General features: G+C 47.9%; 6 protein-coding genes across 6 annotated transcripts; 5 read left to right on the plus strand and 1 right to left on the minus strand.

Moving 5' to 3' along the window:
• Positions 1-378: 378 nt before the first annotated feature.
• Positions 379-2906, plus strand: N7469_010768 (uncharacterized protein; the record flags this gene model as incomplete). Its single annotated transcript, XM_056649673.1, has 2 exons — positions 379-1533; positions 1596-2906. The coding sequence occupies 2 exons, from the start codon at positions 379-381 to the stop codon at positions 2904-2906; spliced, it is 2466 nt and encodes an 821-aa protein (XP_056496804.1).
• Positions 2907-4958: 2052 nt separating this feature from the next.
• N7469_010769 (DUF803 domain membrane protein) lies at positions 4959-6624 on the plus strand (the record flags this gene model as incomplete). The annotated part of the gene is made up of 7 exons (XM_056649674.1): positions 4959-4972; positions 5056-5099; positions 5165-5190; positions 5298-5388; positions 5473-5563; positions 5621-6073; positions 6147-6624. The coding sequence occupies 7 exons, from the start codon at positions 4959-4961 to the stop codon at positions 6622-6624; spliced, it is 1197 nt and encodes a 398-aa protein (XP_056496805.1).
• Positions 6625-7194: 570 nt separating this feature from the next.
• On the plus strand, positions 7195-10200 carry N7469_010770 (uncharacterized protein; the record flags this gene model as incomplete). The annotated part of the gene is made up of 3 exons (XM_056649675.1): positions 7195-7411; positions 7496-8208; positions 8275-10200. The coding sequence occupies 3 exons, from the start codon at positions 7195-7197 to the stop codon at positions 10198-10200; spliced, it is 2856 nt and encodes a 951-aa protein (XP_056496806.1).
• A 676-nt stretch (positions 10201-10876) lies between these two features.
• Positions 10877-13903, plus strand: N7469_010771 (putative importin beta-2 subunit; the record flags this gene model as incomplete). The annotated part of the gene is made up of 3 exons (XM_056649676.1): positions 10877-10978; positions 11133-13739; positions 13802-13903. 3 exons carry the CDS (start codon positions 10877-10879, stop codon positions 13901-13903), a joined length of 2811 nt encoding a protein of 936 aa, XP_056496807.1.
• Positions 13904-15842: 1939 nt separating this feature from the next.
• On the minus strand, positions 15843-16319 carry N7469_010772 (CVNH domain-containing protein; the record flags this gene model as incomplete). Its single annotated transcript, XM_056649677.1, has 2 exons — positions 15843-16039; positions 16187-16319. The coding sequence occupies 2 exons, from the start codon at positions 16317-16319 to the stop codon at positions 15843-15845; spliced, it is 330 nt and encodes a 109-aa protein (XP_056496808.1).
• A 4596-nt stretch (positions 16320-20915) lies between these two features.
• Positions 20916-22788, plus strand: N7469_010773 (putative C6 transcription factor RosA-like; the record flags this gene model as incomplete). Its single annotated transcript, XM_056649678.1, has 4 exons — positions 20916-21025; positions 21097-21393; positions 21449-21676; positions 21729-22788. 4 exons carry the CDS (start codon positions 20916-20918, stop codon positions 22786-22788), a joined length of 1695 nt encoding a protein of 564 aa, XP_056496809.1.
• Positions 22789-23416: the final 628 nt, after the last annotated feature.

Here is a 23416-nt window from a genome sequence, read left to right on the forward strand (position 1 = left end):
TGAGAGAGCCCCTTGGTGATGTTGATGGACGACTCTCCGGCGGGCAGCTACTCTGTTCTCTTCGGGTGGCCCGTGCATTCCTCCCCCCTTCGCTTAGTCCGGCTTTGGGCGACTGGAACACTTTTTTCTTTCTTTCTTTCCGTTCACCACTTCGCCTCGACCTCTTTCCCTTTTATTATCGAGCACTAGAGTGCCCTGATGTCTTTAAATTTGTGAAATCTAAATGGGAATACTCTGTTGATAACTTTTATTCGCCCATCCCTCAGTTTCATCTTCCCGTTAAACGCCACCTCCAAACCACCTTACACGTCTCTTTCACACCCATTTCCTACGCGTCTTCATGCTATGACAGCAACCTCGGCCCTCTCTTTTCAAGCGATGGAAGTTCCTGCAGTCGAGGACTCAATGGAAATGGCTTCCCCTTACCAGGGGCAGGCCGATGATTTTGATATTGATATCGATCTTATGGAAGACCATGATCATGCCTCGAATATGGATAGTGATATGATCGGTGCCGAAGATTTCCAGAATACATCTCAGCCGTCGCTCTTCAACGATGCAAACAATGATGCCGATATGGCCGACGAACCTTCGGAAGGGTCCATGGTTGACGCAGATAACTTCGTCGATGAAGATCACGACATTGAGGTCCAAGACGAAGACGTGACCTATGAGGCCGAGATGCTAGAAGGCGACCAGGACGAAGAGATCGTGGAAGCTGTCCCGACTATTCACATCGAAGACGCTGTCACTAGCAACGACTCATTGCACCAACTTAATCAAGATGTCACAGAACCAGCCCCAGAGATCATCGCGTCTGACCAACAGGCTCCCGAAGAGCCACAACCAGTATCTACACCTTCATTAGAAGAAACAGAAGTGTCGAAACAAGAGCCACAGTCGCCGCCACCGCCGCAACCGGAGCCGCAAACACAGCTGCAGGCCAAGGAAGAGCCTGAGCCTGAGCCTGAGCACCACGAGCAGAATAATCTTTTCGGAACAAAACCTTCGGGAGACAACGAAGATGGTGCCCCCAACGAAGATAAAGCTGTGGATACTGGCGCCACCGTTGACCAGATTGGTTTAGACAATAAAACTAATGCTGCTGTAGAGGCAAGCCAATCTGTTACAGCCGAGAAGCAGTCTACTCATCTAGAAACGAATGCTTCCCAAAATACGGAAGCACAACCAGCAACTGAACTACAGCCCTCTATTAATCCAGCTGAGGATGACAGCGCTCAAACCGCTGAAGAGCACGATGCAGAGCATGGCGACCCCCTTACTGAGTCGCATGATACCAACGATAATGAGACATTGCACCCGGTGAAGGTCCTCTACCAAGATAATGTGATTTCTCTTTTCCCGCCCCTAGAAGGTGATTCAGCAGAGACCTTCTTCTTGCATGATGAGGATGTCGCGTATGACTCCATTGGCAAATTGTTCAATTCTCTACGTGAAGTACTTCTGGACAATGTCGCCGAGGACGAAGTACTTATCATTGATATCGATGCACTCGGCATTCAACTAACAGAGGTATGTGCAAATTCCCTCAACCTCGGTTTTATTATATGTTCATGCTGACGTGGTATTTTTAGGATTCGATACACAATTCCAAGACGACCTTGCATCATATTTTGGACATTTACACTCATCTGAGTCACAACGACGGTGTAACAGACCCCGATGCCCTATACCTCACTCTTGGTAGCAAGATATCTGCTCATGCTGAACTGGCTAGTCTTGAATCTGCTGCCAAGACAGGAAAGGGACTCTCCCAGGTACACGCATGGGATGTCGACTATGAAGATGGCGGCAACGATGAAGTGACTGAACATGAAGTGGATCAATCTTCAAAGGATTTACCATCTAACAAGCCCAATGTCGAAGACACCGGAAAACCAGACGAAGCTTCCCACAGTGTTCAAGAAATTGCACCTTCGGCTGAGGCCGAGACTTCCGGGAGCAATACCTTCAAGGGTCAGGGGGCTGACGCTAGTCAAGCAGAACTCGATCATGCACACGCAGATAAGGCTCCTTCGGAAGAAAATCGTTCGCAAGAGGGGGCTGAACCTTACCATGACGTTCATGAGGAAAAGCACGATAATGCTGAAGCTCCAATGACCGAGTCCTCAACCACCATCGGCTCGGTTCCTGATGCCACTGCACAATCCGAGGATGACTATCCCGATGCGAACGAAGATAATTGGGAGCATCCTGAACACTATCATCAACCTGATGATGAGCCAAATGGTCAAGATCTCAATCATGAGAATGTGGACGAACACCACATCGGCGAACATCACGATGATCCGCACTCCGAGGAAGCTCAGGATGAGACTCATGATGAGGAAGTTCAAGTGTTAGAGACTAGTACTGACGCTGAAGATGTCAATGAAAAACCTGAGTATGACGAAGAACCTGGCGAGGAGTCTAATCCTGAAGCCGATTCCCAAGATGGTCTGGTCGACCAAAATGAAGATTATCGTTCCCAGGGAGAATCAGAGTCAACCGTGGGAAATGTTCCGCATGAAGAGCATGCCGATTTGCAAGCGCATAACCAAGATTATGGCTTTGGTCCCGAGGATGATTTGCTTGGTATCGCTGAAGACGTGCTGCAGAGTACTCAGAATGACCACGATGATCAGCCTGATAATCCCGAGGATGATTTGGCTACACCTCCCGGCGAAGAAGTTGACGCCCATGGATCTCAAGACGGCGAAGGCGGAAATGACGATCTCTATGTCGACCTCGAACCTTCGGAGACCGTCGAACTAGGCGACACCGATCAATCCCCCGCTGACGCTCAACCAATCGACAACGCTTCTGCCAAACGATCCCGCGAGGTAGAGGACGAGTGGGACTTTGCAGACACCAACCCCGATCTCAAACGTCGCCGACCCTCGTAAACCCCCATATGTTGATGTCTTTTTTCCCAACTACAAATCTCACGGTTACGAAGTCCTCTCCTCACGATGGCTTGCCAATCTGGATTGTCTTTCGTGGATACTGGTGGCTCAAAGCCTGCCATTTTCAACAGTATAACACCCAGTCTACTAATTCTGAACCCACCAGTAACCGCCTTACCTATGCCTAACGACGTAATCTGTGTCCGGTAACATTCATAAGGTACGTTCTCAACCACTCTGTTTATTGTTTGTTTGTCATTGTCCACCCTCTTTCGGGCCCCAGTCTCCTTGGCCCCTCCCCAATGGAGATGGAGCCCACCTTGTACCCGATACCCCGCGAACTCTCGCGAAACTTCCTGTTATGTTTGCTGGTTTTTGATGTGGCATGTTCTCAACTTGGGCCGTACATGATACCACTGTTCCCTTTCAAAAAGTCTCTGCAGGCGTCGACTGGAGTTTTAGTATAGTTTAGCTTTGCTTTTCTGTTGGACAGAGTTTCATGTGCATGACACTTAGTTGGCGTTATATCGATGGCATAGTGAATTACGTTTATTTAGGTTAGGCTTTTACAATGCATGAATCCTGTTCTGCATACCCTGCGCCCATGTGCATAACATACCTTGGTAAATCTTGGCGAAGGTTATTCAACAGTTTAGCCTTGGAACGCTTTTTAGAAGTTCGTGGGACTATCACATTTAGTAAGATTGAGATCTTTGCATCAGATATACGATTGAAGGATGTTTGACTCTCCGCAGTTCAAGATGTGGCTGTTATGGACGAGTAGTTTACACACGGGAAATTAGCCGAACAGCGGGCAGCTGAAAGTTCATAGGTGCATAATACCATATGTATGCACTTTATACATACTCAGCCCGATTAATTTCTACAGCTATTTAATTAAATTGTATGGCCATGATGATTTGGTGCCAAATTGACTAGCGTAAAACTAATAGTTTTAGTTGTGCCTGGAGGGTCACCGGTTTCGGGCTATTTAAGCTTCCGCCACATGTTCTCAATCTTGAAATTTCCCATTCTAGAGGGTATAGAGAGGCAGTATCTTCGAAATCATTTCCATGGATGGACCTGAAATTGGGAGGGGTCTTCAGACTCTCAAATTGCTCCGAGTCGGAGTCCCTTGTTGATCTGCAAACGGTTCCGCAGACCGAGGTACATTGCATACATAGTACAGTACGGTAAGTATAATCAAATTCAATTGTATCAGTATTTGGGCTGATTGTAGTACCCAAAATAAATGCAATACAAATATAATAATATTTGTATCACTACTGAGATACATAATTCTCTGGAATCGTTATTCAACAAGAATGCAAGCGAGATCTCATTAGCAGCGCCTTGGAAAAGAGTGGATCCGCCGAGACTATGTATAGACGACAGGCCGAATGCGGTTGGACGAGATCGATATGAAACGACGATCGCCCCGACTTGGAACAGGGTCTGTACAGATACAGTATTGTATGAGTACAGAATTATGAGTACAGTAGTTATTGCTCAGTTTTGTATACAGTGGTCAGAGATCTTATTTATTTCAATATTATTAATATATTTTATTTTAAAATACTCTTCGAATATCTGATCAAATCTGAACTATTCGACTGAATCATAATAAATTGCCCAATGTAGACTTGTAAATGCAACTTTCATACGCGCGTCCCCCGATCGGCCAGTCTCGAAACGGAACCCCACCGCACGCAGGCACCCCCAAACACTCTTTCTTTCCACTCGTTCTGGACTTGTCCATTCACCATTCATCTCTCACCCAACCCTCCTCCTCCGACCAGAATTCTTGGGCTGGCTCAGCTTTCTGTTGCCCTTCTCCTTTCGCTATTCTGCTTCCTCCTATCGTCATTGTTTCTACCTCCCTCGCCGCAATCGCCGCAATCCCTTCGTTGTAAACCAGCCTCTCGCTCATTTCCCGCCACCTACGCACTCTTTCTCTATCCTTCTCTCCTCTCCCTCTCTCCCCCAATCCTATATTGCTAGTATTGGAGGCCTTTTGATTGTAGGAGCACTCGGCTCCTCCACCTCTGCAAAATGCTTCCAGACAAGTGAGCTCGGTCCCGGTCACCTTGGCCATTCATTGTGGTCCACCGAGGACACTTATGCTAACGGGGATTTTGCGCGGGAATAGATATGTCGGTCTTATATTGGCCATCGTATCAACAATGGCAATTGGTATGGATAGAAATTCGCCCTCGAGATTTCATGAAAACCCGTCTAACTTGTCTTTTCGCTGTAAGGTACGAGTTTCGTGATCACGAAAAAGGTTCGTCTGCCTCGATCGCAAATTCGCCCTTCGGAATCGCCGCGACGGAGCAAGAGTCCACGATCAAGAAAAAGGGCTTCCGAAGCATACTAACTAGTTGGAAATAGGGCTTGATGCACGCTTCTGAACGACACGGCTTTGAGGGTGAAGGGTTTTCTTATTTGAAGAGTCCTATATGGTGGGCTGGTGTCATCATGCGTACGAATCCCACTCCATTGTCATCTTTTAAATGAGGACGAAAGAGAGGAAAAAATATCAGCTGGATGCTAATTTCTATCGCAGTCGGAATGGGAGAAATCGCCAACTTCGCCGCCTACGCCTTCGCTCCAGCCATTCTGGTTACGCCTTTGGGCGCACTGAGTGTCCTAATCGGGTACGATCGCTTTTCTACCATGCTAGTCACGCTCACGGCATAACTAACAAATTATAGCGCGGTTCTCGGTTCATATTTTCTCAACGAAAAACTAGGTACACTGGGCAAATTAGGCTGCGCAATGTGTCTGCTTGGATCCGTCGTCATCGTCCTACATGCCCCTCCCGATCAACCCGTGGATAAGATTGAAGTGATGCTAGCTTACGCCCTTCGACCTGGCTTCCTCATTTACTGTTTAGCCGTCGCTGTGTTCTCCACCGTCATGATCTATCGCGTCGCCCCAAAGCACGGCAAGAAGAACCCGCTTATCTTCATCTCGATCTGCTCCACCGTTGGCTCCGTCTCTGTCATGTCCATCAAAGCGTTTGGTATTGCGGTTAAACTAACCCTGGGTGGTCATAATCAATTTGGACGACCATCTACCTACATATTCGCCATTGTGACTGGATTCTGCATTCTTACCCAGATGAACTACTTCAACAAAGCCCTGAACGAGTTCTCAACTTCCATGTGAGTCGCAAGGAATGGCCATACACTTTTTTTTCGCTTTTTCTAACCAAGGCACCCTTTTTTGATCTCGCAGTGTCAACCCCCTCTACTATGTCACCTTTACTACCGCTACACTTTGCGCCTCTTTCATCCTCTTCCAGGGATTCAATACCACGGATGCCGTTAACACAATTTCTCTCCTCTGTGGATTCCTCGTTATCTTCACCGGTGTCTACCTTCTCAACCTTTCACGACACGATCCTGATGGACACAATCTGACCAACTCCAAATACGACGAAGATGGTGTACCCACAGATGGCATTGCAAGCTTCCAGACTCGGCGGTCGATGCAGCTTCGTCATAGCGGCGAGCCACACCGTCGGAGTTCGTCCAGCATCTATCTGAACGGACATGGTGATCGTGAGGGGCTCATTCACTCTTACGATGTGGAGAACAACAGCGCAATCGGTCTGGAGGATCTGGCCGAAGAAAGCGACGGAGAACCCGGGCCGACTTACACAAGCAACGAAGAGCGCACGGCTCGACACACCAAGCAGAATAGCAATGTTTGATCGGAAAATGTCAGCTATATAGCATACTACACAACCCCCCCTTTCTTCTTCACGAGGCTCCTTTCACGACGCTTTCCTTCCTCGCATCTACTCTCCCGAGCTACCAGCCTTGCCGGCTTCTCCGCTTCGCTGCCACGAGCATTCTATGTATTTTTACTGCTTCATTCGAAATACCCGTGGGTTTGCGACTCGGGCACATACCAAGGCACTGGGCATGCCCGTATGAAATGATTGGATATGACACTGGGTTTCCTGAATGGTTCAATGTTCTTTATTTTGTTGATTTAGTAATTGGCGAGAGGCATCACTGTATATATTGGTTTCCCTTTTTTTCTCTTCTCTTCACCTTATCTTCCTCTCTATATACACCCATCAAGATCTTTGCAATTCACTAGATTCGGAAGTGGGTGGGGCTTCCCCGAACCCGATGATGTATTCGCCGGTCAGCTGTCGTGGAAGATTTGCATCCGAAAACTTGCGCATTCGCATACTCTCTGCCCCACGCGACGGTGCCAAAGGGCTTCAATCTGGGCACCGTACATCCCCTCCTCCGATTCCCCAATCGACGTAATGCCAGGCCTGCTGCGGAAACTGGTTATCGTTGCCGCGGTTGACGGCTTGATCTTACACGGACAGGGCGTCAACGGACCTCGCCCTAATAATGGAAGCAATAACGAAGCCTCGTCGATCCGAATCGATTATAAGACGAATAAAATTACGCCCTTACCAGTCTTGACTACAGAAGCACTAGAGGGCCGAGACGCGATAGAGGTTTATGGACTTGTTGGTATGTCGACCTCCAGTCTGTACTGAATAACAATAAGCGACTGCCGCGGACCCAATATCTGACCGCATCATGGATATGCAATAGGACTATTATCTGTTGCATCGTATTCGTTCCTTGTCTCCATTACCCAGCGCCAGCAAGTCGCCCAGATCCAGAGCCGTCCGATATACGCCGTCACCAGTGTTGCCGTGATTCCGACATCTTCACAAGCAGAGGCCACCCGTGCGATTGCCCAAGCTCGGAAAGAAGTGGCGCAGGAGGAACCTGATCTTGACTCTGGATCTGACGAGGATGTCCCAGATAATGCTACTGATGGCGCGGAAACAGAGATTGCCAGCGCGCCTACTTCTCCCAGCCGTCAGACCTTTCATGCGCGGGGTATGAGTGTGGGGAGTATCGCAGAAGATGTCATTGAGAAGCGAGTCCGATTTGGCCGCTTTGCAGCAAATTGGCTTTCCCGCAAGAATCTTGGTCTCCCACCAGGTCCTTTGGAGAAAGATGATATTGCTGATTCGCCATTTGATGACTCGCCCCGCCTATCGAGTGAAGGTTCTGAGAGTCGTGGTGAACCGGCTGAGGCTTCTTCGTCGCAAGTATCGAACACTGTACTCAGTGAAACAGATCAACCGGGTTCAGACCAGGCAGCAGAGTTATTGCCGAAGTTACTACGATATACGAAGCTGCTATTTTCATCACATAATTTCTTTTTTGCATACGATTATGATCTTACACGGTCTTTTAATGCACAGGAAGCTTGGAAGGGACCGCTACCTCTCCATAAAGTGGTAGATCCATTGGTATGTTCCGAATTCAAAAACTTCAGTAGCTTGGCTTAGAACTAGTTGCTGATCTAGAATACTTAGTATTTCTGGAATAAACATCTCATGTCCACATTTATTGACAATGGGACTCATGGCTTTATCTTACCCTTGTTACAGGGGTTTGTTGGCCAGAGAGAATTCACGGTGGCTGGCTCCGAGAAAGAAGCAGACCTATCTGCAGGGGGCGGTCTCGCTGAAGGGCTCATCCTTGGAGAAAGTCAAGCTCCAGAAGCTGTGAAATCAGAGGCTCCCAAACGGAATTTCCTATTAACTCTCATTTCCCGACGCTCCGTCAATCGACCTGGTCTGCGTTACCTTCGTCGCGGTGTCGATGACGACGGAAATACTGCCAACACTGTCGAAACAGAACAGATTCTCTCAGTTCCAGGATGGGACCCTTCCCGTAATGTCTATTCGTACCTTCAGCTACGAGGCTCAATCCCTTTATACTTTTCTCAGTCGCCATATGCCTTCAAGCCCGTCCCAGTACTGCATCACTCAGCAGAAACGAATCAACTTGCTTTCGCGCGACATTTCCGAGAGTTAAGTCGGCGGTATGGCAAGATCCAGGCAGTATCTCTAATTGATAAACACGCCGGAGAACTGAAACTTGGTGAACAATATGGACGATATGCGGACACGTTGAACAGTGCAGGGGGTATTGACGGCACGCCGTTACGCCTAGAGTGGTTTGATTTCCACAGCGAATGTCGTGGCATGAAATTCGAGAACGTTTCACGCTTAGTTGACCGTGTGAAAGAGACCCTGGAAGAGTTTGGCTACACTACCATCAAAGATGGAAAATCCGTGGATCAACAAAAAGGCATCGTTCGTACGAATTGCATGGACTGTCTAGACCGAACTGGGGTTGCGCAGTGTGCCTTTGGACAATGGGCTTTGGAAGGCCAGCTACAGAAAGAGGGTATCCACATTGATTTGGGCGGGGATTCTTCTACGCAATGGTTTAACACACTGTGGGCGGATAATGGGGATGCAATTTCAAAGCAATATTCGTCAACGGCTGCTTTGAAGGGCGATTACACCAGGACAAGAAAGCGAGACTACCGCGGAGCTCTCAATGATTTCGGACTGACACTCTCTCGATATTACAATAATATCGTCAATGATTATTTTTCCCAAGCATGCATCGACTACCTACTTGGCAACGTCTCAACCCACGTTTTTGACGAGTTCGCCATTGAGTTACAGACAACCGACCCAGGTATTTCGGTTGACAAGATCCGCCAAAATGCAATTGACACCAGCTGCAAAATTGTCATCGGCAGTCCCTCGGAAGAATTCCTTGGTGGTTGGACTATGCTAACTCCCCGTGAGCCAAACACCCTGCGAACCCTCCCATTTGAAGAGTCCGTTTTACTGCTCACCGACGCAGCCGTGTACAGTTGCCGCTTTGACTGGGAAACTGACAAAGTGCTCTCCTTTGAGCGAATTGACCTACGCTCGATCTCCCGCATCCATTACGGTACATACATCACCTCCATTCTAACGGACAGTCAATCAAACGAGCGCAGCAACGTCGGACTCGTCATCGTTTATCGTGACGGTGACACAAATGCCCTCCGAGTAAATACTCGTTCTTTACAGACTAACGTGCGTCCCGAGAATCTCGAGGCGATTGCAAGTTCCAACGGAGAATGGGATCTTGTCTCGTGGTTACGTGGGACTAAGCGGGCTACCACGCGCTTTGTCGCTTTCAAATCTCTTCCCGCCGCAAAATCACTGGCCAGTCCGCGTCTTGGCCCGACTGGAGGAAGTGTAAGAGAAACGGATCGAGTACGATCTATCTGTCATGAAATTGAGCGGGCAATGATGAATGGTCAAGGACAAAATGTAGATTCGGTTTCTGTGGTTGAGAATTTGGATATCATTTCGTTGGCGGATGCGAAGAAACGAACTGGGATACTGGAGCACCTTGTTTATGATATTAAGAAGCTAGTCTGGGCATAGATTATCTATCGAAATTTTATTGATAAAATGTCGATAAGCTGGGTACATATTACGTGTTGTGCTAAAAGACGTCTTCGTTGCTTATAGAAACGGGGGCCGTCTCTATAAGAAAGTGGACTTTGGAGCGTCAGATATGTTAGTACCCCGACAGTATGCCACTCCATGCTGGACTCAACAGCGTAGGTAGGGTGAAGTGAGAAGCCAAGTTCAATTGACAGATGAGGATATTAAGAAGAGTATTCATGTATTTATTATATTCTCGCTTTCTTTAGTCCAGATATAAGTGTTCTATTCCTTCATAACCCTACAAACTCCCATCTCGCCTGGTTATCTCTCACCGCTTTCCCTTCCAATTTTCTGCCTGCAGGCAAACCCCTCTCACTTTCAAGCGCTTTGGCTTGGAAGGCTTTTCACTTTTCACTTTTTTTTTTTGTTAAGGAATTTTCTTTTCTCCTTGAAAAGGTTTTCTTTTTTCTTTTCCAAATCCTGCGATTCTAAAATATCCTTGACTGACTTCTTCAAGTCTAATTATTTGGCCATCTTTGATCTCAGTCGATCAGCAATCTTTTGCTGTTCGTGGGGAACAACGGGCCCGCACATTCTTGGCGGGGCCCTCCCTGTGCCACACGCACTTTTGCTTCGACGGACTCGTTGAACAACCTCAACCCAATCCAACATGGACTGGCAACCGCAAGATGAGCCATTGAGGCAGCTAGCCTGCTGCCTCAAGGACTCGCTGAATGGTCACGACCAATCAATCCGCAAACAGGCTGAAACGGTATCGCAAACCTCTCTTTTTTCTTTTTTTCTGGTTTCTTGATCACTGCACATAATCTCCTTCTCTTCCCTCCTTCACAGGAGGGGAAAGTTTGTCTATTTGAATATAGTGACCTGAGATAACTGACTATGGAATATTTATCTTATCCCTATAGATGCTTTCTCAAGCAACTTCCTCTCCCGACTATGTCAACTACATCACCTACCTCTTTTCCACCCCGCAGGTACCTCCTGCGGTGGGCATGGACGCTCAAACCTACGCCATGGTGCGCTTCGCTGCGGCCATGAACATGAAAACCAAGCTTTACATGGCCTTCCGCACAATTCCGCAAGAGAGCCTAAACTTCATTCGCTCCGCCGCCTTGGTCTCGCTGCGGGATACCGACCGCCAAGTACAAAGAGGTGCCGGTAGTATCATCACCGAGTTGGTTCAGCAGGGAGGTTTGTTGGCCTGGCCTGAGGTTCTTCATGAGCTGCTCTCTCTCGTGGGTAACACCCCCGGCGATGTTTCTCAGCCCGCGCAAGAGGCCGCAATGGCGGCTTTGTTCAAGGTCTGCGAGGACAACCGCAAGATTTTGGAACGCGATTACCAGGGTCAGCGTCCTCTCGATGTGATTATTCCCAAATTGATGGAATTTACCACTCGCGAAAGCGCACATGTGCGAGCTATCGCTCTGAAAAGCATTCATGTCTTCCTTCCGACCCGGCCTCACGCCCTCATGGCGTCCTTGGACATTTTCCTTTCGCAGTTGTTCAACCTTTCTGGTGATCAGGATACTGAGGTACGGAAGATGGTCTGCCAGTCATTCTCTCAATTGGTGGAATTTGCGCCGGAGAAACTGATTCCCCACATGGAAGGACTGGTGAACTATATCCTGATTCAGCAGCAGAATCAAGAAGATCCTGAGTTGGCTCTTGATGCTGCAGAATTTTGGATTGTCGCTGGTGAACAGCAGCGGCTGCAACAGCCGCTTGCGCCGTTCATGCCAAAGATCATCCCTGTTTTACTGCAGAACATGATCTATGAAGAGGACGATGTAATTCGTCTGATGCAGGAAGAGGACGATGCTGAGACTGAAGACCGTGCCGAAGACCTCAAGCCCCAGTTCGCTAAGAGCAAGAGTGATAAGCTCAACGCTGCAAAGCAGGGCGAGCAGGCTAACGGCGCAATTGCTCAACAGGAGGATGAGGATGACCTCAGTGAGGGCGAGATTGAAGACTCCGAATTTGGTGACGATCCTGAGGATGAGTGGACTCTGCGGAAATGTTCCGCTGCCGCGTTGGATGTCTTCTCCAACGTTTACCATGACCCTATCTTTGAGACCATTCTGCCCTATCTGAAGGAGACTCTGCGTCATGAGCAGTGGCCCAACCGTGAGGCTGCGGTTCTCACTCTTGGTGCCGTCGCTGACGGCTGCATGGATGCTGTTACACCCCATCTGCCTGACTTGGTTCCATACTTGATTTCTTTGTTGAGTGACCCCCAACCCGTTGTTCGCCAGATTACCTGCTGGTGTCTTGGGCGCTTCTCTGAGTGGGCTTCACACTTGAGTGATCCTGCTCAGAGGGCACAGTTCTTTGAGCCGATGATGGAGGGCATTCTCCGCCGCATGCTTGACAACAACAAGAAGGTACAGGAAGCTGCTGCATCAGCCTTCGCCAGCCTGGAAGAGAAGTCCGATGATAGTCTAATTCCATACTGCGAGCCTATTCTCCGACAGTTTGTCCAATGCTTTGGCAAGTACAAGGACCGCAACATGTACATTCTCTATGATTGCGTCCAGACCCTTGCAGAGTGCGTCTTGTCCGAGTTGGCTAAGCCTCACCTGGTTGAAATCCTCATGCCTGCTTTGATCGAGCGATACAACCAGATAACCGACCAGTCACGGGAGCTTTTCCCACTGCTAGAATGTCTTGGCTACATTGCCAATGCCTACGGAGATGCCTTTTCGCCATTCGCCGCCCCTCTCTTCCAACGCTGCATCAAGATAATCTACCAGAATCTCGAGGAATCAATCGCTTCAGTAAATAACGACGCTGTCGATGAGCCCGACAAGGACTTCTTAGTCACCAGTCTTGATCTTCTCAGTGCGATCATCCAGGCTATTGATCCGCAAAAGAGCGGCGAACTTGTCGCCCACTCGCAGCCGCGATTCTTCGACCTGCTCTGCTACTGTATGCAAGACCCCAATTATGAGGTCCGACAGTCTTCCTACGCTCTTCTGGGTGACTGCGCCATTAATATTTTCACTCACCTCGAGCCTTTCATTCCGACCATCATGCCTGTCCTTATCAAGCAGCTCGACCTAGACCAGATTCCTGATGATGACCGCCATACAGGATTTAGCGTGCTGAACAACGCCTGCTGGTCATGCGGTGAAATCGCCGTGAACGAGAAGGCGGCTCTAGGTCCCTATATCGAGAAAATATACCCTGGGCTCTTGGCTATTATCAACAACGAGGAGATCATTGACTCCGTCAATGAGAACGCAGCCATGGCTCTTGGTCGTCTGGGTCTTTGCTGTGCCGACCACATGGCGCCACACCTGGGCGAATATGCCAATCCCTTCTTGAGGTCGATGAGCAAGATCGAATTCACTCGCGAGAAAGCCTCTGCTTTCCTCGGGTTCAACGTTGTGGTCATGAAGAACCCACAGGCCATGGAGTCAAGCTTGGTTGATTACTTCCAGGCCATTGCCTCTTTCCCAAGCAAGTCGCTATCGCAGGAGGAGTACCGGGATATTCAAAGCTCCTTCCAGCAGGTATGTAATCTCAAACTGACACTGCTACTGCCAGGACCGTTGTCATCTAACTAAATGAACAGGTCCTGCAAGGATATAAAAATATGATACCCAACTTCGATTCATTCCTCTCGCAGCTTCCTCCGCCGGTGTCGACAAAATTGCGCACTGTCTATCAGGTTTAGGGTTGAGATACGCTCTTGTTTTCTTCTTTCTCCTTTTCCGATTCTTTCTATATCGACTTTCTCACCATATCAAACTGCGTGTCATAACAGTTTGCTATTTGGAGCGCGCACACCAACACAGACAAATTCAACAAACTCCTCGAAAATTTGGAGCAAATTCACCTCCTATCATGCGCTATCTTTCACGTCTGAACTTGAGCGTTTCCCCTTTACCATGTCTTGAAAACCAGAGCTTGCACTATCATCCATCTGACCTAGAAACAGGAGGACAAAAATGACTTGGAGAAAGTGTTTAAATTAGGTCAATAACAATGCGAGATAATGAGCTCTACATCTGGGGCGCTTTCTGTTCGTTTTCTACGTTTCTGCTTTATATTCCTTCTTTCCTCCCTTCTATATTTCGTTCCAAATGTTTCTTGCATATCCCTTATCCGTGTCATGGAGGCACACTTGATGGAGATAAGGACGATGACTATAAGGACCTGATGTGATATGACTGTTGAACTAACTATGTTGTTATATCTCGACTACAATGGGCGCGGCTACTTGACACGAATCTGCTTTTCTGTTCTCATATGTGCCAGTTCCAGTCCATGCATATGCTTGTCGGGCCTGATTTTGATCTTCCCAAAACATCATCCGCGTCCGAACATTAGCCCAATTCACCATCTCTTTAGCTTAGATAGATTAGATACCTAGGTAGACTCTTTATATGCATATTAGTATGTTCCAAATACTTCTTTTTCGATTATCCACCTTCCCACTCTCCTTCTGGGCTTTCTGCATGTCTTTCCGCCACGTACTCGGAGCCCTGGACACTACTCCGTAGTAGAACCCCGGATATCCTGCAATCTACTTCTCCTCCAACCCTTTACGTCCGTGAGTACTGGGCAACGTTGTAAAACCATCTAAGCGGTATCATATCCATCGCCCGACCTCGCTTATTTGACGCCTTGGGCTTGCCCGAGTTTCTCCCGCGCGAACAACGATTGGCTCACATCCTCAGGAGGGACTATACCAAGACGCGAGCCTTTCCCGATCCCGTTCCTTTTCACGAAAATGGCCGGAGTAATTTGCCCCGCGGTTATCATTCTGTGCTGTGCATTTTCCTCTTTTAAGAACTTGCCTGGGCGTGATTTTTTCTCTTTGTGGTAAGACTGCATCTATGCCAAGCTGGTAGTAATCAACCCCCATGGCCCGGGCACAGTCCACCTCGCGAAATGGGTCCTTTTTCTTCATTCTTGAACTCTGCAGATCTTGACATGGCGGCGTGAGATCATTTTGGGTTGATCATGTGATACGATCGCTTCGATGGATGGAGCAGGTGGGATTAAGTAACTATAACTACGGAGTACTGGTATACTATTATAGTACCCTCTGAGATGGGTCAGGCTATCCCCCAAGTGGATGCATCCCACGAGCTGAATGTTTACTCTTTTGATCTTTTCGTTTTATTATTTGGAGTTCCACCACGGGGCAGGCTGTTGATTCTCCGGGATCCCCTTTAGACCAGTCCCACATTACTCCCTACACCAGTGGTATATTGTCAGGGGCTCACATCTATCGGCTTTAGTGTTCGGGCTTGGTGGGCCCCAGTCCATCAATGTTTGACCCTCCAGCTCGTTTCATTTTAAGCCTCAGCTGCGGAGTGACATGCACTGCCCGTTTGACCTACCATATCTAGATAGGTATAACATTTGTTTTGACTTGAAGGCACTCGAATGATTGCTCATCTTTATGCGACGAATCTTGGCATGCATCTATGGAAATTACCAAGGGAACTGTTCTCCAAATACTACCAGATTAGGAGGGTAGACATGAAAAAAGGGGAGAAAAGGCATTGATCAACAGCACGTTCTATTTTTGCTTCTCCTGATAGTGTCTACTGCTGATTCGTTTAATGGCACCCTTCACGTTATCGGCTTCTCCGATCTGTATCCTAGAAACAATCCATGTAACGAAGGCGCCCATCCTCATTCTTGATGCATCCAGCCAAGTTAACCCTGTCCTCATGCTGCATGCCATCCTCGTCTCTCAGTTGGGCGTGGAGCATAGGTTCACGGTCAGGGCCGTCCCAAATGAGATTAACCTCGGCTGCGTCGTCCGTGAAATTCTCTGCACTCCACGCGAATTTGCCTACAGAGCCTCGTTAACCTTGCCGTTTTTTTGAACCTTGATGCTGCAGCCTTCGGAAGTGTATGAGATAATAAACACTCCATAGGCCGCCGTTTTAATCTGACCGTGCATGTACTAAGTTTTGCAGGTGATTCAGGATGGACTTACCCTTGCGTGTTCCCAGGACGCTGTTCAGATCGAGCTCGGAGTAAGTAGCTTCACCTGAGGGCCGAGTACAGTATGCGCAAAGCACGTGTCCATCTTTTAGATGCACGTCCATAGATGATCTGTGGAAGCCCATTGTGCCCTACTATACAGTGTAAATTAAAGCAGAGAAGAGAGGAGTTTTGTAGCAGTGAAAAAGGCAAGGCAGATATGAAGGATATGCCAAGCAGATGATACAGAAAGATCACAAGTACCCCGTCAGGATCGAGATATACTAATCCTGAATACAGGATGAGATGGTAAATGAGGCAGATTCCAAGCTGCAAAGCAATATAGCTGGCCGCGTTTGATAGGTGACAAGGATATGGTATAAAGGTCACCCCCATGACATCGCCATGGAATCCGTTGTCATGTCCATATTGCATCGGAACAAGCGAAGCGGGAGGCGTTGGCCTCGCATCAGCCTGGCCTCATGATGATGCCAGAAATTGCTGGCCGGGCTAGGGGGGGGGGCTTTGCTTCCACCAACAGTGTAGTAGACTGACCCGAATAGATAGTGGTGGCTGGCCTAGCGCCAAGGTCATCATGACTTCATGCAGGGTGAGATGGCAAGTAGAACAATAGGCTACCCTTATAATATTTGAGGATAAATAAGGAGCAATAAGGAGAGCCGCGAAACTCAGCCTCACTGTATCTAGTAATTAGGTCGATTACTTCAATGAGGTTGATGGCATTGTGGACCAAACTTGGATGACAGCGACTGCAGAGGTGGCTAAAGAAGGTTGACGCTAATACTTTATTTGGCCCGGGGAGGCTGTTAATCCCGATGCATACTTTACTGGTCTGCAAAGGGGCTCGATCTGTAGTTTTATGTTTAGTCTAGCTTATTATTACTTATTGTCTTTGTACTCCGTAGACAGTTTGATAATACATGAGATGATATAGATCACTCTTTCTTTAACTTATTTTTTACGTGTTTGCAGAAGTACCATTTCAACGCTACATCTGGCAATCTCCCACTTTCAATCATTTCGCTTCAACGGGATCTCATAAAGCTAGGGTCATTCTGGTTAGTCGAGATCGTCCGAACTAGCCCCAATCAAAGCATAAACGCATACCCGGCCGAACGGTCCCATTGATATACACTAAGACTAACTAACTACAGTACTCTACGATAGTTAGTCTTGTCTACTCCATAATTATTATGTATTTATTACTGATTAGTATAGAATCTCGGCCTGATCGACAGACTCTCCAAGCCAAATCCAGTCGACTCGTCCAGGATAACCCTGTCTTGGCAGATTAAAGTTGATTAGCTTGGCTGGTCCGTGGGTCGTCCTTTTGCTCAATGCGGCCACGAGTTGCACGAGTTGGCGTGGTTGAGTCTGGGGTATATTTCTTGACTGGATTTCTGGGGCATCAAATGATATTTCGATGTATCTCAATGTGCTGGAATTTAGATATATCATGACCCTTTCGGATCGGATGCTCGGGGCTATCATCCGGTAGTCAGCAATACCCAACGCAATGGTCATGGTTTGGGCCCAATATTGACGGCGCAATCCCGAGGAAATACCGTCTTGTTTTTCTCCCCCCCCCCTCCTTAGTTAGTTGGAATGAAGAAGTGGAGTGCAGCAAGTATCTCCTTTTTTTTGCTTCCCACCTTTCTTTCCACTTTAATAGTATGTACATATGTATCTCGGTGGAGAGAGCTCGATGGAAATCTCCGCGTTCCGCACGGTTTGCGAATAGAGTTAGGCTGTCACTCCCGCAATTTGGCCCCCAAGAGGCCAAAGGGTGATCCAATGAATTCCAGCCTGTTCATTGGATGAAAAGGCTTGCTTGATGCAATTGACCATCTGATTTTAGTTTAGTGCTGATCCCTTAATGCTGCAGATGGCGCTAACCCCAATTGGTTCCATGTCGCGAGTACCGAAGCCGCACGTCGCTGGCGGATCCACTGACCAACGCTAACCCTAGTTCCAGGTTCATGCTGACCATTGAATACCTTTCTCGCCTTTCTCTCCTTCCGCACGGGCTGAGATCATGTCTCCAGTGCACAAACCCTGGCCTGTCAATCTTGCAGAGAGGTCAACTTGTTCACTATGTACACAGCCGGTGGTTCGGTTCAGTCTTTTGATCCGACGGGATTGTCCGCCCTATCGCCGTGAAAGGCAGCCAACGTATTCGCCTGTTAGAAATACATACTATGTACATACTGGGCCTCTGCTCCCTATTCTGCTAGTTTTCTTGGCGGCTCCCGTTGAAGGTCTACATAGGTGAGATCCCGCGAGCAGAAAGATCGTCACACAGATGACTCTGCAAACCTTGGGCTTGTGCCACCCGGGGATCGTGGTGCCATGTGCGAGCTATTTTGCTATACTAACCAGAGAGGTTGCTCCTTCGGCTCTACTGCTGTGCAAGTCTCCAGATCGATTGTTTTCATCCTCGCCTACATATGTATGTATGCAGCTCACACCGACTCTGACGTTGTACTCCCCAGAAAACGTGGCCGTCAGGGCCTTGAAGAGGCGGTCACACATCCACTAAACGCCTTGAGAACCGATCAGAGACATTGCTCTGTTCTTTGTACATAGTAGAGATTCCAGGATCTTCAACAGGTGGAATGGACCAACCCTTTTCCCCTGGACCCTGCAGCCAAACCTATCCTCACCCTGTGAACATCCTCATCAGCCCCAGTAACGTGACTAGTCTCGAAGACTATCCCCTGTTGATATTCTACGTTCAACTTGCCCCTTTGAGTTCCCCGACGCCTTTTGCCTGGGAGGTCGGGGGATCCTAGTCCGCTTCAGTTTTCGTCCCAGCCCATCGGGACACTCCACGGAGAAAGTAAACTAAAAAAGAAACAATCTCAACAAAAACAGAGAAAAAGAAAAGAAAGGGCGTAGGAAGGGACAAGGTTTCCAGAGTGTCGGGGCACGATCGCGGGAAGAAAGACCGTCGACCCGATAGACCGGACTGCACTGCACACCACCGACGCCAGGTGAATTGTTGAAGAAGTGCAAAATCAATATCGTGAAACGGTCGAGATGGACTCCAACTTTCTATTGGCTCCTAGGACACAGGGAATGCTCACTAAATAATAAGCCAGTTACTGACGAAGTCTGTACTGGGACACACATAGGGTTTCCGCTCTCCAAATTACCAGCAGAGACATCTGCATCTTCGGTTGCCTTTACCAATCTCAGTCCGTCTCAAGCCGTCTCACTCACAGGTGGGAACGGGCTTAATTAGCCCTGGCCTAGTTTAGCTTGACTAGGCTTGACCCGCGATAGACACTCTCCATTACTCTTCAGGGTATACGGTCGTAGTTTGGCCCTGGACGTTGTGATCCACAATCCAGGGTCCCTCCATCGCGCCTTAGTCGATCAAATCCCCCTTGGCGATCAAGTTGTCTATTCCAGCCGATGGTTCAGTATGAAGTTACACATGGAGTATACCAGTACTCCGAAGATAACAGAAGTCACATAGTTTAAGCGGGTATCATCATACTATGCAGAGGGACATGGGTCAGCACGGCGACACCCAAATTAACTGTATGCTGTGTCCAGTACAGGTCCCTGGAATTTCACGCACCATTAAATTCATGGCAGTACATACTATGTACTCCATAGAGACCAATCTAAAATTGCTGCAGACATTGACCAAAAAAGCAATATGCCACTGCCTCATCCCCTTACCAGCAGCCCCTTTCCATGCCTCCCAGGAATGAGAGCTCTCCTCCTAGTTGATTACTGCATTGAAGGAGAACCAGCAAATGAAGCAGGGATTATGATCATGGTTACTTATTGATGGTTGGATTGTTTCGAACCAAGTCGGAAACCCTTCTGGGCCGTGAACTGATGGCTCACATGCGGGTGGACCCCTCAAGGTTTGAAATGAGCTAAACCGTTGAAGGCAGCTGGTTAAAAAAAAAAAAGACAAAAAAAGACAAGAAAAAGAAGGGCACATCCATGTGGCGTCCAGGATGACCCTAAAGCTGAGGTGCCATTTTAGTCGCTAGGAGGCTCAAACTCTTCGATCGCCGGAGACTTTTAAGGCGGCCCAGATGGATCAGAAATAGATGAAAATGATTAATTTTCGCCTTTTTATTTTAGAGAAAATGAAAAAATAAAATAAAATAAAATAAAACAACAAGATAAATATTTAATTTTAATTTTATTTCCATTCGATTTAGCTTGCACCTGACCGTCGGGACGCGATTACATCCATCCAAGCTGTCTTGAAGACTCAAAGGCAGCCCACCTCCCTCCTCTAAGCGCATCTATCTACTTTCCCGTTCCTCCGAACTTCACTTCACGGCATCATATTATTCGATTCGAAGTGCTTGAGATTGTTGCTCGATTTTCTGTTTCCGATCTTCTATTCTCCACTAGACATTTCTTGGCTCGAGCGGTTGAATCGTGCATCTGCTCGTATTTCCACGTGCGGAGCCTCCCCTACAACATTCCCCAAGTTATTTTTATTCTCGGAGATCGTCTATAATCTTCTATAAACTTCCTCCTTGCTGTGTTTCTTAATCTGCTACATTCTGCTGAAACACAAAAGAACGAGAGAAGGGAGAAAAGAAGCTTGACTGAACGAGTTTCTTGACTATCTCGCTTTCGATCGTTTATACTCCTCCCCCGCCACTCCTCGCTTTCTCATTCTTCCATCGCTGTGGTCAATCTTCATAGCCTATTTTTTTTCTAATACTAGTATATCATTCACAATGGCCGGTCCTGGCGGTGGTCCTCCCCGCAAGAGCCACACCAAGTCTCGAAATGGATGCAAGACGTGCAAAAAGCGCCATATCCGCTGCGACGAGACTTTCCCGCAATGGTGTGTCTTTCTTTTCCCAAGTATCCTCCCTTTCATATCGGAGCCACATGTCTAATATCAAAGATGTTTAGTCGGAATTGCACCAAGCACAACTGTCGATGTGATTATCAAGATGTTGCGGCTACTCAAAGTCCAACATCACGACGAGGTCCTGATCTCCTCATGTCTCCGGAAATCGAGATGGAGATCGAGAACTGGCATCGATCCGGCGTTCCTCCCTATCCTGAGCTCATGCAGTGCCCTCGATCTGGCTGGGCGGGACTATCGCGCACAGATTTGCGATTAGTTCATCATATCATCGGTCTCTCGATCGACTTACATCGGAGAGGTCTAAGTACCTCTACAGTGTGGGCACAGAAAATGCCCAAGTATGTTTTGCACCAAACCTTGAGGTGGCCTTCAAAGCTGACAGTCAATCCACAGCTTTCTTGCTATTGCGCTCGCCAACGATTTCGTCATGAGCTCCATCTTAGCACTCGCGGCTTTCCATCTTGCCTTTCTCACGCGGGATCAGGAAACCAAGCAATTAGCCTACCATCACAATGTTACAGCGCTTCGAGGACTCCAGACCGCGATTGGCTCGTTCTCAAAAGAGAACTGCGATGCAATCCTAGCTGCTTCGATCCTGCTCTCATGGCAATCAACAGAGCGGTAAGCACTCCAAACAGTCATTCAATCATGCAATCAGCTAAACCCTCTTTAGTCAAGGCTGGACTTCCCTGCAACATGGCTTGTCAAGTATACTTGACTCAATGCACCCTTTCTGGAAACAAGAATCAGAGTTGGCGCAACTAGTGGAAACTCATCGGGCACTCGGCACATCAGAATATCCATTTGCCTTGGAAGAGGACTTGGGTCAACTTGACCAGACAATTCAAGCACTTCAGATTTCCCAGAAGCGTGTTTCCCATAATACAGAATACTACTCGCGGTTGGGCGAGTTGATTGAATTTGTTCAACAATTCCGCAAAGACTATCCCACGCAAACTGCAGAGCAATCTTTTGAACGTATTCAATTGCTCCGGCAATGGCTCTTCTGGATGCCCTCTTCCATGCTCAGAGGCGGAGATTCTGAGCCCAGTGCCCTTGCAGTGCTGGCTCAGTTCTTTGCGGTTGGTGTTGTACTCGATCGTTTCTTCCCTGAAATGGGCGGAGCATACCTCGGCGCACTGTGCATTGGGCCTAGCGAGGAGATATACCGCATCCTCGCCACACACAGTTCTACAGATCCATTCAATACAGATGTTCGTCTGGCGATGACCTTGATGGATTTGCCTCGACACGTTGTCGCCCGACATCGCAGTCTTTTGGCCTGGTCACCACGTTCCTCGATTGAACACTACTCTCCGGGTCCATCGAGTCCATACCACGGACTACCCGAATATCCTATCGCCTCCTCCTCTCCCGAGTCCGCTTCTCCATCCTACGTAGCCTACACACCACCCCTTCAGTCTCCTCCCGCAGTCACCGTGGCAGGCTCCCCCTTCCAACTTGCAGATGGCTATGTCACCGCTACCCCTTCACATACCTTATATCCACCGTCTCCGCAACTTCTCGATACCCAAGACGCGCATTTTGGTCTCTCTGAACTTGGTCATACAGTGCAGACATCATCAACATACACCCCTCCTTACGGGAACGATGTCCTTTGTAACGATATGTCCCGTACAGATGCCTCACTGGGCCTCAACATGGATGTATATCATCACTCACACTCCTTCGAAATGACTGGTCTCGTTACACCCGAGCCTTGCTGGACATGATTTATGAAAATGAAAAGCCATTTGAAACATTATGTGTGAATTGAAGAGTTTGAATTTCGGGATTCGGATTCACTAATTATCCCCTCTCCCCTATATTTTAGCATTCTCCCGACTCAACTATGTTTGGTACTGGCGTGTCTATTTGCCTTGTCCTTTTCTCTTTGTTCGTTTCTTTTCTTTTTGGTCTGAGCATGAGCGTTGGTGGTAATTCTATCCCCACTCAAGGGAATGACTTTTATTCAAGTGATATACCCGGTTTACTTGAAAACCTATCTGTGGCATGATTGGGAGCATATGTATGTTAGTTTTCTATTTCATTGATTTCATTTACAATCTCTATCTGGACATATAAATTTGCCAATATAGGTATCTAATTCGAAGTTGGCACGTTCAATGTATGCCAAACCCCCAAAAAGACACTAGAATGATACCCCTCAAGCAGGACCTAGAGTGATCAATTCTCCTTATCTAAACATAGAATCATGTTACATCACCCCTCAATGTGAATTAAAGATGCATATCAACCCAGCCTAACGCGAAACATCAAGATCGCCAGGAACCGACCCCAGAATCGCAAGAGTGAATATACTAAGAATAGCCCAGACGAGAATTAGACTACGATCCACAT

This window comes from Penicillium citrinum, assembly GCF_028827155.1.
Source record: "Penicillium citrinum strain IBT 23319 chromosome Unknown utg000009l:1.0-4274883.0:1.0-4276374.0, whole genome shotgun sequence".
NCBI classification, from domain to species: Eukaryota; Fungi; Ascomycota; class Eurotiomycetes; order Eurotiales; family Aspergillaceae; genus Penicillium; species Penicillium citrinum.